General features: G+C 36.3%; 1 protein-coding gene across 1 annotated transcript in view; it reads left to right on the top strand.

Annotated features, from left to right (window-relative positions):
• Positions 1 to 14,734, top strand: part of PDGFC (platelet derived growth factor C) — a 123,831-nt gene that overhangs the window by 81,939 nt on the left and 27,158 nt on the right. Inside the window, exon 3 of the mRNA XM_040064519.2 lies at positions 7,548 to 7,728. Within this exon, the coding sequence (XP_039920453.1) occupies positions 7,548 to 7,728 (181 nt within the window). The remainder of the gene's footprint in view (positions 1 to 7,547; positions 7,729 to 14,734) is intronic.

The following is a 14,734-nucleotide window of genomic DNA, read 5'->3' as shown; positions in this document are numbered from 1 at the left end:
CCAGAGTTTGTAGTACTGCACTGTGCAGGACGCTTATTAAACTGATTTGCTCTGTGAGGAGAGACAGCAGCTGCATCTTTATAAAGGCAAAAGGCCTTTGGAGAGTGTAGTGTCGAGTGCAGCAGGACCCTGAACTTTGGCGGTCATTTCCACACAATGTTTTATTGTAAGATAGTAACAATAGTAATACTGGTGAAACCTTGTACAGCAGAAGACAAGGGCAAATAATAGGAGTACTACTGCACAAAACAGTGGGAATACGTGGCCCTGGTACCATTTTTTGTTACGTGTGTTATTATTTTAATTCATTACTAAACTTGTGCAGGGTACTAAAGAGATCTGTGGTCCACATATGCAGTGAGTAGCACAAAGTAGAGAATCAGAGGTGAAACAGTACAGGAAAAGGTCTCATGTAGATGTTACCCATTTTTAAGTCCTTGAAGAAGAACCTTTCCAAGTAACTTCTAATTTTGTGAAAATCTTTTTTATTTACTGTATTTTATATGACTACAGGAGAATCTGTAGTCAGATGGGAAAAGGGTAAGTGTACCATATTAAGCGTGAGTGTCAGAAATCTTTGGAACGTTCATCTACACAGAACTTAATTCTTTGTATTTAAAGATAAAGGCCGAAGTAAGTACATGGACTGGGGCATCATCGTCAGGCTTATTTGTATGTGTACGTTTTTTCCAAGTTCACTCTTTTTCCCAAATTCTTCTTTTATAAATAGAATGTATAGAACAGTCAGAACAGTATAGAACAGTATAGAATGGTATGAAATGTCATGCACTTTTTTGGTTTATATGTCCGTTCTGTTCATAACGTGCCATTTTTGGACCAAATTTAATCTGTGTTTTAAAAAAGCTAAACATATTTCTTATTCTGACTGGCATTGGGATACAATGAGGATACATCTGTAATACAATGAGGATATGTATAGGTAGCTTCTAAGAAATTTGACACTTGGTGTTTTATCGCCTCTTCCTGTAAGAGTCTTATTCCTGTGCTTGAAATGCTGTATCAGTAGAAGTTGTGTGGGTATAAATTAGTTTGTAGCAGAGGCTGAATTCTGTGGTTCCGCATTCCTGAAATCACTTGTTTATGTGCTTAATCCATACCAGTAGTTTAATATATGCTTAAGTAGTTGAAAGCTTGCTGTCTGAACATAGAATTGTTTTTGTTTCAGAACATGAAGTACATTTACCAATGTATCTAGTTTGCAATTTCTCTTTCTTGTCCCTTCATCCCCACAAGGCAGATGTCACTTTCAGAGGCTATGGAATATTCACATGCTTATGGTTGCGACACGGAAGTGCACCTAGATACCAGTCATGAGGATTTATTTTTTAGATAAAGTTTGTGTGCCAACTGCCTAGTCATCAGGGAAATGTTTTCAGCAATACAGAGTTTATTAACTGGCACTGAAGTAAACTTTTGATACATACAGAAGTTTTGGGGACAAGAGACACGTTTCTTTGGGCTTATTTTTGCGTGCAGTGCCAAATGCATTCACCAAGGGACAAAAGCCTCTTTGCAAAATGTGTGTGTCTCACCTTCACATGATACTGATCCACAGAAAATGGAAATATTTTTTTCTGGTAGACTGGAGTGTGGTAATGCAGCAGTTAATTTCTCTGAATCAAACAACCAGTGCATCCTTTTCATGAAAAGGGTTTGCACGTTTGAAGATTAGAATTTGGGAGTTTGACCTCTCTCTTGTTTTTCCTATCAACTTGTATTGTGGTAAGTCTATATTTATGATCAAAGTGGCTTACAGGGAAAGAAAGGGAAGAGAATTGAAATCTAAAGATTAAACATTTTTTTTCCCATGTATCCTAAATAAGAAGGTAGAAATACAGAGAGGGCTGTGTGGTTGTGTTAGAAGCCTCAGGCTGTTATTAATCAGTGTGAGAAAAGATTAAACAGGGAGAACCATGGCAACCATGAAACATTTGTGAATGAATCCATGTTTCCATAAGGCAGATCCTAATGTGCAGTACTGCATATTCTAAAATAGATGTATTCAAAGTAGGCTGGCACAGAAACTACAATCCATATTTGGGGAATGGCAGTTAGAAATGGTCTCTGTTTATACTTTGAGTATCTTTATTTCATGGAAAACATAGACATGGCAGGATACTTGGGAGTTTTATGCTCATTTGTTGGCTGGAAGTGATGTCTACTGCTAGAAGTGATGTTTGTATATAATTAAACATAATTTTCTGAGTACAAAAACTGACCTCATCAGTTATTTATTTGGATTATATCTGAGTTTGTTGTTTCTTTCCAGTGACTGTTATGACACAGTGTGTATAAGATCAGCAAATACAGAAACTACTATGGAAATTTATTTCACATCAAATCAGTGGTGTTGCATCATCTTTCCTCTGTTTATGTGTTAAAACATCAAGCATGATGATATAATGACAGAAATCATAGAATGTAAGTATTTTCTCAGTTGTTGGATGATCAGTAATGGTATCCAAAGGAGTTTCCTCTTGCAAGAGAAAGTACTGCCAAATCCTCCTAAAGAGGGTGTCTTAGGGGTAAATTAGTCATGTTGTGAGCCTCAGGAGCTGCACTCAAATGGCTCTGGGTAACTTTGGAAAATTCATATTGGAAAGACAAAATCCAGAGGGAATATTACAAATAATTAATATTTTATATTGGCTAGTTTTTGAAAAATGCTTTCTTCCAGTATCCTAACATTACTGTCACTCCATGTAGCCCCAGTTAAATATTTCTGATGATGCTGAGCAGAATAATCTTTACTGACCTTTTACCCTGTATGGAGTATTTGCTGGTGCTATCACAGAGCCACCATTCCAGTCAAGGTGTAATCTCCCTTCTGTACCTCCAGGAAATCTGCTCAGTTCTTTTTTCTGCTGCCTGTCTGGCAAGTGACATTATTCATAGGTAACTTTTGCTGATGTGCACTAATAGTGGTTTTCAATTCCAGGGATCTTGTATCTACTGTGCTGAATGGGGGACTGGACTGAACGGGCCAGTCTGACATTCATATAGATGTTTCTGTCTGGCAACAAATGCAGAAGCGTATGGAGTAAATTAAATTAATGCATTTGAAAAGCAATGGAATTAACTAAATAGCTCCTCTGAAGCTTGCAAAATTAGGCAATTGCTGGTTGTGCTGCCTGACCTGGTCACATTGTAAAGTAAAAAAAATAATATTTGTGTTAAAATTTCATCTTACATAAACTGGAAAGTAGTGCACAAGTACATGCAGTTTCATTATTACTGATGACTTAAGTTTTGTGTCATTTTGATTTTCATCTCACATGATGTATCTTTTGTGCCTGTGCCTTTGTCCTTGAGGAAAACTTAATTTTGTCTCAGTGAGAGGGGCAGTACTGATAGTATAAAAGAAAGTTCTCCACCTGATGAATGAATGATGGAGTATGCTTTTCTTTTTACAACTGGATTGCTATGTCTGTGGACTTGTTGCTTGCCTGAATTTTTTTTTTTTTCCTCTAATCCTGCATGTCACTGTGTCCTTTTCTTCCTTTTGGGGGTCGTCCAGTTTCCCCTCTGCCCTTTGTAATAAACTCTGCATTGCTCTTGTCCTATCATACATCCTTGCTGTATATTGGCCTGCAGGGAATAACAAAGCTGCTATTAGATACCATGGATTTGAGTGCCTCTGTCATGCTCCAGTGTTCCCTTTTGCACTCAGATAGACGTGAATCTGCCAAGCTTTGAAAAAAATGTCATCGAGCTAAATGTTTGGCCTTAGTTTCCTCTATAGGCAAATACGTTTATTTTACAAAGAGCAAATTATTACTTACAGATGTGATTTGAAAGTGATCTAAGAAGTGAAGACTACGTTAAGGTATCACCAGTACCTCATGCTTTTATTTATGCAAAAGCAGTTAAGTCAAATGCTGGAAAGTGAGACTTCTGTTCCATAGGAAATATAAATATTTTAATAACAGAAATTAAAATTATTTCAACTAGAGGTACAAGAGGGCAGTAAAGTTTCCTTTAAAATGATGATGCTAAAATTCTGATTAATAAAATATCATAATTATATTTTCTTGATGACACTTTTAGTAATTTCCAGTGTTTCTAAAACTGAAGCTATCCAAACCATTTCAGTGCTATTTTACAACAGTTTGTCTGGTGAACTGCCAGAGGACCTTGGATGTTTTGAGTCTGCAGGTGGGTGTGCTGTGCCAACACCAGGAAAACCTCAGAATTCTATGTGCTTTAAACCCAGGTGGAATGGAAATATTACATTGCGCCACAAAATGCTGTAAAAAATTAAATAGGGATTCTTAACAACTTCTTATATCTTAACTAAAAAAAGAAACATGTTTTTATCAAAAGGGGAAGGAAGAATAAATTTCACCTTTCACAAACTGTTTTAATGGGCGTTCTAGATTTTTGTCTAGCATGCATCTATGTACAGATAGAAAGGCCCAACACCACTGATATGACAAAGGGTTTTACCTGGTGGATTTTTGTTTCTTACATTTTTTGATATATTTTTGGAATTCTGGAGGCAAAGGAAGGCCACAGAAAGGTCACAAAGCTTCAAGCCAAGACAAACAGCCTGTCAGAATATGTTTAGGAAATGACAGTATAAACCACAGAAAAACATATAGAAAGGAGAGGAAAACATATACCCTTGGAAAATACATTTCCTGGTTGGAAAGCTGTTGAAGCCTTGAGCTGCTTATGTTGCTCCCTTGCTCCTTTCCAATAAACTGTCTTTGTTCAGGTTGTTAATTCAATCCATGTTCACAGGCACCCAGGCCTTAGGGGAGGGGAGTAGATCTTCTGCAGCAGGTATAACAGGAGGCATTGTGGGCATCATGCCTAAAGGCCAGAGCATCTTTAGTCCCAGGAAAGGAGATTGGACTGCCTTTTTGGCATACATTTCACTTAGTAACAATTCAAAAATGTTACAGATGTTATTACAGCAATATTGTTACAAATATTACGGCACCAGAGCATTTCTTTAGTCATTTTAGTCAAGAGGCTTGCGTTTGCTCCTTTGCACACTGCAAAGGAAAGAGGGCTTCTGTGTTGGTAAGTTCAGCATGCATCATTTTAACATTTCTTTACTCCATTGCAGTTGTAAAATGGCATCTCAGTTCTTGGTTATTTATCCTGGTTCTCTCAAGCTTTGCTTGATTGGAAGTAATTTTCCATGGCTGTGCTATTGTCCCTGCTGCTCCTTAGCCCTGTAACATCAGCTGCAAAATTACATACCACAATAATGTAAATGCTAAAGCATCTGAATAACTTAGTTTTGTTATTTTTGCAGGAAGTTCAGACATCAGTCCAGATGTGTGATGAGAGGAATTTTAGTCGCACAGAAGGCATTTTGACAGCTCTTGTAGCGCATTTAGCCTAGATAACTGACAGGAATAAAGTTATTGGCTAAAAATGTCATTATCCAAGCTGAATTTTATTTGGTTTTTCAAAATATTTATTTCCCTCAAGTATACCTCTCTCCTAATGGAATTAATCAGCTTTTATTTGAAAGGTCTAGGATTTAAACTGAGGAATTTGAGTTTCTCTTTTACTTCAGGTGTACCAGAAGACCAAAGGGTGCAATAAAAAGTACTGCAAGTTAGGCTGAGGCACTAAGCCCTGACTCCCCTCAACATCTTAAACCTAAGTCAATAAATGTAAATATTAGCTTATTTCACTCTTTAAAAATAAGAAAGGTAGATTATTTCATAGTCTTAACTAAAAAATAAAAAAAGGTTGCCTTTAGAAATTTCATAAGCTGATTTTGAAAAGGAAAAAAGCTCAGCGCTCCAAATAAATTTGATTAATGTGTTGAGCCCTGAGGCCTTAGTGCAATTAATGTACACATTGCCTTTGTAATAAGTTGTATACCTGATCATAAAATAAAAACACTGGTGGATCTGTTAAAAGAATTAGTTTGTGTTTGGGGGAAAAAAGATAATGATAAAGTAATTAGTATCATAAGTTCAACAAAGATTTAAAACTGTGCTACATGGCAGTAATAGATTTTGAACACAGTTAATGAGCATATTCATTGCATTCATTTTTAATTAAGTGGAAAAAATAGTGGTCCTTTAACTGGAGATAATAAATGTGCAAGTCAGTCTTGCACAAACATGCAACACAAGAATTTATTGCCTGCTGTCTAACTAGGGAACTGGGAATCATTATAAAGATTAGATTTACTGAAAAAAAAAAATCCAGAAAAAGCTTTAGTAGAAAATGTTTATGAGGTAATAATTTTCACATTAAATATAATTTGGCATATTTGGTAGAGAGTGTGTGTGTGTGTGTGCATGTTTTTTTAAAATATGAGCCTTTGTTATCAGAGGTAGGACTGTTTGTACCCTTGAAAAGGACTCTGCTATTTACAGATTTAGATATATGTCAGATGTATTTAATATATGACTGCACATGCAGGAGAACATAAAAATATTAGAAACCTCAAAACTTTCTTAGAGGTTTGTTATGCTCATACTTAGGATACAAATTGTGGTTTTAAAAAAACCTTGGCTCAGGAAGCTGTAGCTGAAAACAGCTGAGTGCTTGCCCTGGTTTAACCAGCATACACTCACCTTCCCAAACCACCGGGCTGTGCTGCCGCTGGGGCTCTGGGGGATTCAGAAACTGAAGCAGAGAAAATGCAGCTGAAATGCTTAGTGTTTATTCTGTCAGTGGGCGGCTGGGGAACTGACATGAAGCAGGTTAAAGCACTGAAACCAGATGTACCTTCTAGAGTAGTGGCTTTCCATGTTTTTGTGTCTTGGAACCCCTCTAAACATTTCCAGTGAAAATGAGGACCTTTGTATGCCGTACTGAAGCTTACTGATTGACTGGCATGTCTTAGTTACCTTGCATGGCTCTGGTTGAAGTTGTTTGCCAGTCCCCAGGGATACCCGGACAACATGTTAAAAGCGATGAAACTAAATCAAACTTAATGTGTTTCATTCTCAGTGTTCCTTACCCGTACGTCTCTTGTCAGTATTTGCACAAACCAGGTTCTTTCTGACATGCAGTGAGGTCTAGGTCTTTGCTCAACAAATGTCTTGTTGGGATATGCATAAACTCCTTCCAAGCTTCCCTAAGCCTTAACTTGACCTTTAGGAAGTTATTCACCTCTGGTATTCCAGGAAAGCAAGTTTCCAAAAGCCCCCAAACTTTCACTGGTGGCATGCAGTATACTGCTGGTGACATTGCAGCACGAATCACTGTGCCGCTCAGGCAATTACAGTCTTTTTTTTTCTCTGATTTTATTCTGCCCTGTCACACGTGTAGTAATTGCTTTCTGTACAAGAAGCAAAACCATACACTTGGGTCTCTTCAAAATGCTAACTCTGCTTTTATTTTTTTAACCTCACTGCATGATTTTATTATGTATGTAAGTCAGTAGCAACCTGGGAGCTAAGTATAAAAAACTTGGGAGTTGGCTTTGGCTGCATACTTTTAGCATTTAAAAAAATAAAAAATTGCAGAGTCAGTTTGTTGGTTAAATTAGGAAGTTTAAAGAATTTTTATCAGTAAATAAACATTTTATTTTCTTTTCTGTTCAGGTATGACTTCGTAGAAGTTGAAGAGCCAAGTGATGGCACTGTTTTGGGGCGCTGGTGTGGTTCCAGTACTGTGCCAAGCAGACAAATCTCCAAAGGAAACCAGATCAGAATAAGATTTGTGTCTGATGAATATTTTCCTTCTGAACCTGGATTCTGCATCCATTATACACTTCTTATGCCAGTAAGTAACATGTTTCAGATTGAAACATTTCAGGATACAAAATCTTTGAAGTGGTAGCTCGAAAGAATCTTTTAATAGCTTGAGATTAATTACTGTTTATTTCTTAATAATAATAGTATGCAATCTGTCTTCCTGAATTGTACATTTTGTTTCTGTTTTTTAACGGAGTGTTCCTGTGGTTCTTTTTGAATGGCTTTGGACTAGGAAGTTGTGGGCTCAGTTGTTTGTGTGGAAAATTCAGTAAAATGTTTGCATTCCTAATACTGTAGTGTGGAAAAAAAAAATAATTCCAGCTTTGAGAAAAAGACAGGTCAGTTTATGAATCAGCAGTGTGATGTTGAAAGAAGATTGGGAAGTTAGAAAAAACAAACTGAAGAGATTCATGTTTTTATTAGTCAGCTGCTATTAGACATACTCAAACAGATGATCATACCTAGATCCCAAACGGAAGATTTCTTATGATTCTAGATAGTTTTATTATAGAGACAAAGCAGAAAATCTAAAATATTCATTTTTCACTGCATTTTCCTTGTAAACCGTACTTTAGGCTTCTCTTGAATGTTGCTTAAAGCTTGTAAGTCACAGATATGAAACTTGTTGTTGTCTAAAATGTGACTAATTTCACCATCAACAGTTTTCTGTTACTATTTTCATGAAAAGAAAGATCTGTGACAGCAAAAAAATGTTTACAGAATTTTAGAGATGAGATAATGTCGTGAAACATTAAAATGCAGGAAAACAGGAGCTGGCTTGTTTTAAAATAGGTGTTCCATATTTAAAGAGAACAAGGAGTATTTTTTGTTAAATTCCTCATAATTCATTTTGAATCTCCTAAGTAGTCTTGTGGTGTGTGGTATTTTGTTGGTGGAAAATATCTCCAAGCTCAATAAAAAATTGATCAAAAGAATCCATGTTGTAACCCCACTGACATGTCCTTCACTCAGAATGCACTTGGCTGGCTTTATTTTTCTGCTATTTTTGCTCCTTCTCCCCATTGGCAAAATTTCAGTTATTGAGAAGAATATATTTAGCATGCTGATGATGGTGTCAGTGTAGTGTGGTGGGGTTGGGATGTTTGTGTGTGTATATATATATATATATTTATGTCTGTTGTTCTCCTATAAATATTTTTAACTACTTATGCCTAAGGAAGAACTACTTCTGAAGGGACTAAAGGTTTGATCTGCATCTTTGACTCTTTTATGTGTTAGAATAACTTCTGTTAGTAGAATACTATTACCTGATAGTGGTAAGCTTTAAAATTAAATAAAATGTCAGTCTCCAAACTTGAAATAAGGCCAGGTTTAAACTTCTGTACACCTGAGGGCAGAATGTAATAAGTATGTTTACTTTAAGAAAATGGTAAAAGAAAATCACTAAATACATGTATTTGTGGGGCTGGTGCCAAATTCCGTTGTCACAGCTCTAGTATTACACCCTACATACTATGTATTTCTCTAACTTATGTATGATCCCATTTCTGTGGAACTCATTAAACAAAGGCACCTGAAAACAGGAGTATATGTATAACTACTTTTGTGTCATGCTGTACAAATGGAGTGAGTTTATTCCTTAATATTTGATGGGGAAAACCTGTTAGAAAATTTAAATTACCAGCACTCACAAAACCATGGTTTAATGTTCAAAATAGTTACACCTAACACATGCAAGAAACAAGAGCTACCCACTTGCTGTCATAAGTATTTGCAATGAGCCCCAAAATGTGCAGTATACTTACTGCTTATCAGTTAATTTCTAGATCTCCCTCTAAAAGAGCTGTGATCTTTTTTGACAAAAAAAATGTTGTAGTAGTCATGCAGAATACAATTACATATTTCAGACAGCAGATTGTAAATTAAATAGATATTGTTTAGTTCCAGGACTAAACCTGCTTCTTGGACCCAAAGCAATTGCAAACCAATGCCAAAAAAAAATAGTTTGCTTTACTGCTATGAAGTTATCTTAACCAGCTTTTCAAGAGAAAATCAAATTTACAGCCCCCTCCTACATCCACACCAAAAAAAAAAGAAATGTCAGCCATAGGAATGAGCTTAAATTTTAAATAATTCTTGCAAAATTATAACTGATTTACTAAGAGATTCAGTTCAGTGAATTGGTTCTAAACAGTTAATTCTTTTTCCTCTTTTTTTTTTTTTTTTTTTTGGACAAGTAATGGGGAGGGGGAGATGCCTGGTAGACTAGCAGTGAGAGATTGTTTGGGGAGAAATGAAGCAAAACTGAAATAAAACAGTGCAAGCTTGTTTCTGTATTTGAAGGCCACACACAGAGAGGGGCACCGGACACATTTCCAGGTCTTTTAAAGAGCAAGAAAAATGCTTTGTTTATATCTGCTGTAATTTATTGTGTATATACATGTATATGTGTATATATATATATATTTTTTTTTTTTTACTTTGTATATTATATTTCAAACCAAGTTTTCACATGATAAGTAGTAAGAGAATGGCTATTGATCTGATTACTTTATTTCTAAGATTTAGTCAGTCTAAAAAAATGGTTCACAGCCATTCCAATGTCAGTGGATGCACCATCATTCTCTAGAAAGGTTTGATATGGCATTGGAAGACGCTGCTAAAAGCAGTTCACATACTGTATACAAGCAGAATGTTCCCCAAGAAAAAATGATGCTTATCTTCAGATTCTAACTAATTAGGGCTTAACAATTTGAATTTCTTCCCTTTTAAGTTTAGTACCATGGCTGCATCTGGAACTTTCTGTAATTCTCATCTTACTTCCACTTTCTTTCCTCTATTTTATAGTTAGAAGTTAATTTTGTCTGCAGTACCGTGAAGTGGATGCAAGTGTTGATAAAGGTTATTCCTATTAAGCAAACACAGTTTGTGTTATTTGAAAACGATTATGCTCCTTTCAGCACAGCTGTTATTTTCAGTCACTCTTTCATGCTCTGCCCTTTTCACTTTGTGCTTACTGGTGAGCTTCTTTATTCAGTAAGGGATGCCTAGTGATGGTTCGCAATTTTGACCAGCTATCCATTTATTAAAAGTCATGATTTTGGCAGCACTGTGCCACCTAAACCCTCCTAGAACTTTATTGCAAAAACAATCATCCATATTTCATTTCTTTTCCCTGTCTTCTCATTTGCCCCGAACAGTAGCCTCAAGAAATTGAGGGAAATCTTACAGATTCTTATAATATATATTTGGGCCTCAATCTTCCTAGTGACTTGTTTAGTTTAAACTATGTCAGTTACAAGTTTGGCAGAGAAAACTTGATGTAATAAAGTCCATTGTTAGTTGGGGAGCGGGTGAATGGGATACTTGATGCCTGAGGTGCCATTAAGGAATGCATGACTGATTGCCAAAGTAGTTATTAATTATTCAGGGCACTCAGAACAAAGCAGCTCCAGTTAAAGTTGAAGCTGGGGGTGACTGTATTCCCCTTCTTTTTTGGCATATGGTAGCATGTCATTTGTCATCAAAGATCATGCAAAGATCTTTGAAAATAACAGACTTAACCCTCTTTTATGCAAGCAAAGATGAAACTCCAAGAGGCTGTCTAAAGACTGGCCTGGTTTAAAAGTGACTTAGCAGGTGGTTTGAGATTTTGGAGCAGAACCTCTTTGGCTATGTGGGTGTCAATCCAAGACAGTGGTCTGCTTTGGTTTGCTTTTCTTTTTTCCCCTCTTGATGCAGAGATTTTGTTAGTATTGCTCTTGCTTTTAACAGTAATGAAGGTTAAATAGATATCCTTTCTAGAACTATCCAATAATACTTCCTTTATTTCATCCAAATTGGCTAAGCTTTGCTCTTTAAAGATTGAGCATGTTACTTTTTTTTGTGTGTAACCATTTAAATTGAGCTTTTTGGTTGAAACAGGCAAATAAAATTAAAATACTAATAGAAAAAATGCATAAAACTAGAACAGAGGAAAGGTTGTACCCTGCTTTCACTTTCTCTTACAGGTCTAGATTTCACAGCCATCAGGTGTGTTTCTCACATGCCTGTGCTGAAGCCCAAGAGATGCTGAACTGTGTCTGCAATAACACAAAAATTCATACAGAAACATCATAAAGGCCATTGTTGATCTCCTAAGCAAGGAGTTTTCTACACTCTCTTTAGAAGTTGTTAAAAGGTTTTACAAATAAAATTATTTCAGGGTTTTCCAAGCCAAGGTGGTATGAAGAATGAGGGGAGTGGACGAGTGTTATGTAGCACTTTGCAATGCTACATGAACTAAAGATGCTCCTGAGTGCAAATTCCATGTATTAGTTTTCTTTTGTATGGCAAAAAGTGTAAATCAAAGATGTTTTCGAACTAATTCTCTCCTTGGAAATTCCATTTTGCATTAATTTTTTGCTTAACATCTTAGATGAGATAACTTCTTAGATGAGATATTAAATATTACCCCAAAATACATAGATAGGTGTGAAATGCTTCTGTTAACCAAAAGTGCAAAAAAGTACAAATGGAGAGTGGTTGTTATTCATGGCACTAAAATGAGAGGTGGGGAAAGAAAAACCTTTGAGGCGAAAGAACCTCTGAACTATACTTTCTAATTAAATCATAATGCCTTTTTTTTTTTTTTTTTGTGACCATATCTCATTCTGTCCCACGGTCATAATAAAAGTTTAAAGATCTGTGTGCATGAAGCAGACTTGCAGAGAGAAAAGGTTAGACAGAAATCTAGCAAGTTTATGGACCTGCACAGAAGTCCATTGAAGTGTATTCTTAACCTCCACAGCCTGAGGTGTCAGGTAGGATTTTCTGAGATTCTAAAAGGAAAAGTGACATTTTGAACAATTTTGGTGTTGTCATTTAGTTCTTAAAAGGAATGAGTATACTTTTCTGATAGTAAGTTGCGTACTTTGTAGGACAAAGTTCCTTTCCGTTTGGCCTAAATCTGAATGCAATTTCTCATGTTTTACATGTAGTATAAACCATTTCTTTTGTATTTTTCTGTGATGCTAGACTTGCAGTGGCTCAGGTGAAAAATATCACAAATTGTTGAATGGTTTGTGGAAAAAAAAGTAATTTCGTTTCCTTGGATTAAACTTTTTTACAAATTTATCACGTATTTTACTAAGATTTACATTCATTGATTTGGGAAGTTTATTGAATATTTGTCTTGGTTTGAAAAACAGATATCTGCTAGGGAGGGGCAGGGCCTCTCTAGGAATGGAGGATTCAAGTCCCCTCCTCCAAATTATTATCATTTAGAAAATTAAAGGGGCTTTTAGGCAGAGGTATGGGGGTATGAATAACAGTTCTTTACTAGTAAGTATAACAAGGCAAACAAACAACAACAACTACAGAATTATTAATAAACAGAACCAGGAACCTGGAGGGGATTTGTTTCACAAAGCCCGGTGCAGTCTGATCTCTTGGGACTCCGAGAGCACCAAGCTGGAATGGTGGAAACTCCCGGGCTGGTGGATGGAATGGCAGGATGTCCCCGGCAGGCAGAGGGGTGTCCAGGCAGGCAGAGGGGTGTGGGGCTACAGCACAGCACAAAGAGCAGTGCTGGAGAAGCCGTGATTCCCAGGGAGGTCTGGCCCAGCTCCAGAAGGGCAGGTGAAGGGGCTCCGAATTCCTGGTCACGTGAGCAGATGATGGTAGATTTCCCAGGACCGGGCTTTTTGGTGACAGTGGACTCCTCCTGCAGCAAGCAGCAGCTTGGCCACCCTCTCCCCAGTTCCGAGAGCAAGGAAAAAAGCACCAAAACTGCCCCCAGCCCTGTCCTTTTCCTGCCCCAAAACTCGTGTGATCTTCCCTCTCCAGACTTTTGGCCACACCCTTTGTGTTGGTCAAGCACCAGTACGTAGTCTCCTAGCAACTCATGGGGAAAATTCTATAGGAAAAAAAAAGGAACAAACCTAACCCCCAACAATATCACATTCTATATCACTTAGGCAAGAGATAAAAAATCAGCTAATTTTCTTATTTCTAAATATGTAGCAGTAATTTCAAAATTAAATGTAATTGCATTACTGTAAATGTCATGATTTGATGTTTGTTTTTTTCTTTACAACAAGTTCTGTGTAGGTTTTCTTCCTGAAAAAATCAGTATTCAACAAATATCAAAGTGGGTTTTTTAAGGAAAATTAATATAAGTCTTAAAATTCTTTAAATTTTGAGTTTGGGGCCATTTTTTTGAAAGAAAGTACTGAGGGGCAGTCACAACAAATGACATGGACAAGAGCTTGTGAAAACTACTCTTATTTTAGTTGTCCAGAGCATTATGTCCAAGTCAGATCACTCTGTGCCAACTTGTTTAAAGCAGAAATTATAACCACAATCAAGAAATGAAATAATGCAACTGTTAAGGATAAGCAGGCAACCTTTATTGCTCCTTGTCCCAAATAATGTCTTTGGTCACGTGTTAACCCTCTCCTCCCACTTGAAAGCAGACCATAGAATGATTCAGTGGAAATAATTAAATACCCTAAAAAGTTAAAAAGTGTAGAAAATGTATTGGAAAAGTATTTCAAATACATGAGAGAATCTATTTTCTTAATTTTCTGTAAATTACCCAAAGGCTTTTATTAAATTTCCATTTAGTAATGATTATTTATATTGTCAGGAACTCTTTTTTCATATTTAAAAACTTCATCAGTGTCTCATAGCATTTAAACATTGAAGTTTCTGTATGCATATTTAACTTGGAAATGAGTTTTACATGGTCTATCATTTACTTTTTTGTACTGTTCTAGTGTAAATTTTAACGATGTGTGCTCTGCTTTTTTCAAAAATTTAAAGGTTTTCTATGAGGGTCCTCAAACAACAAAAAACTTCAAGGGAGGCTGTGACTTAAGAACAGTCTGTATGTATATAAAAATGTCACTCTTTAGCAGTAAACTCAATGATGTCATGTAATTGGAGCTTTGGATGCTACTTCAACAGAAATATTTCACAATATTGTTCAAATGTTCCTTTAGTCTTTCAAGATTATTCTGTAGTCATGGTTCAAATTTATTTGTTCAATCTAATTGATCATATCTATCCTAAAGAATGCAGTGTCTCAATTA

The sequence above is a fragment of the Hirundo rustica genome, chromosome 5, assembly GCF_015227805.2.
Source record: "Hirundo rustica isolate bHirRus1 chromosome 5, bHirRus1.pri.v3, whole genome shotgun sequence".
Classification (NCBI taxonomy): domain Eukaryota; kingdom Metazoa; phylum Chordata; class Aves; order Passeriformes; family Hirundinidae; genus Hirundo; species Hirundo rustica.
This window is presented reverse-complemented; position numbering and strand designations above follow the sequence as displayed.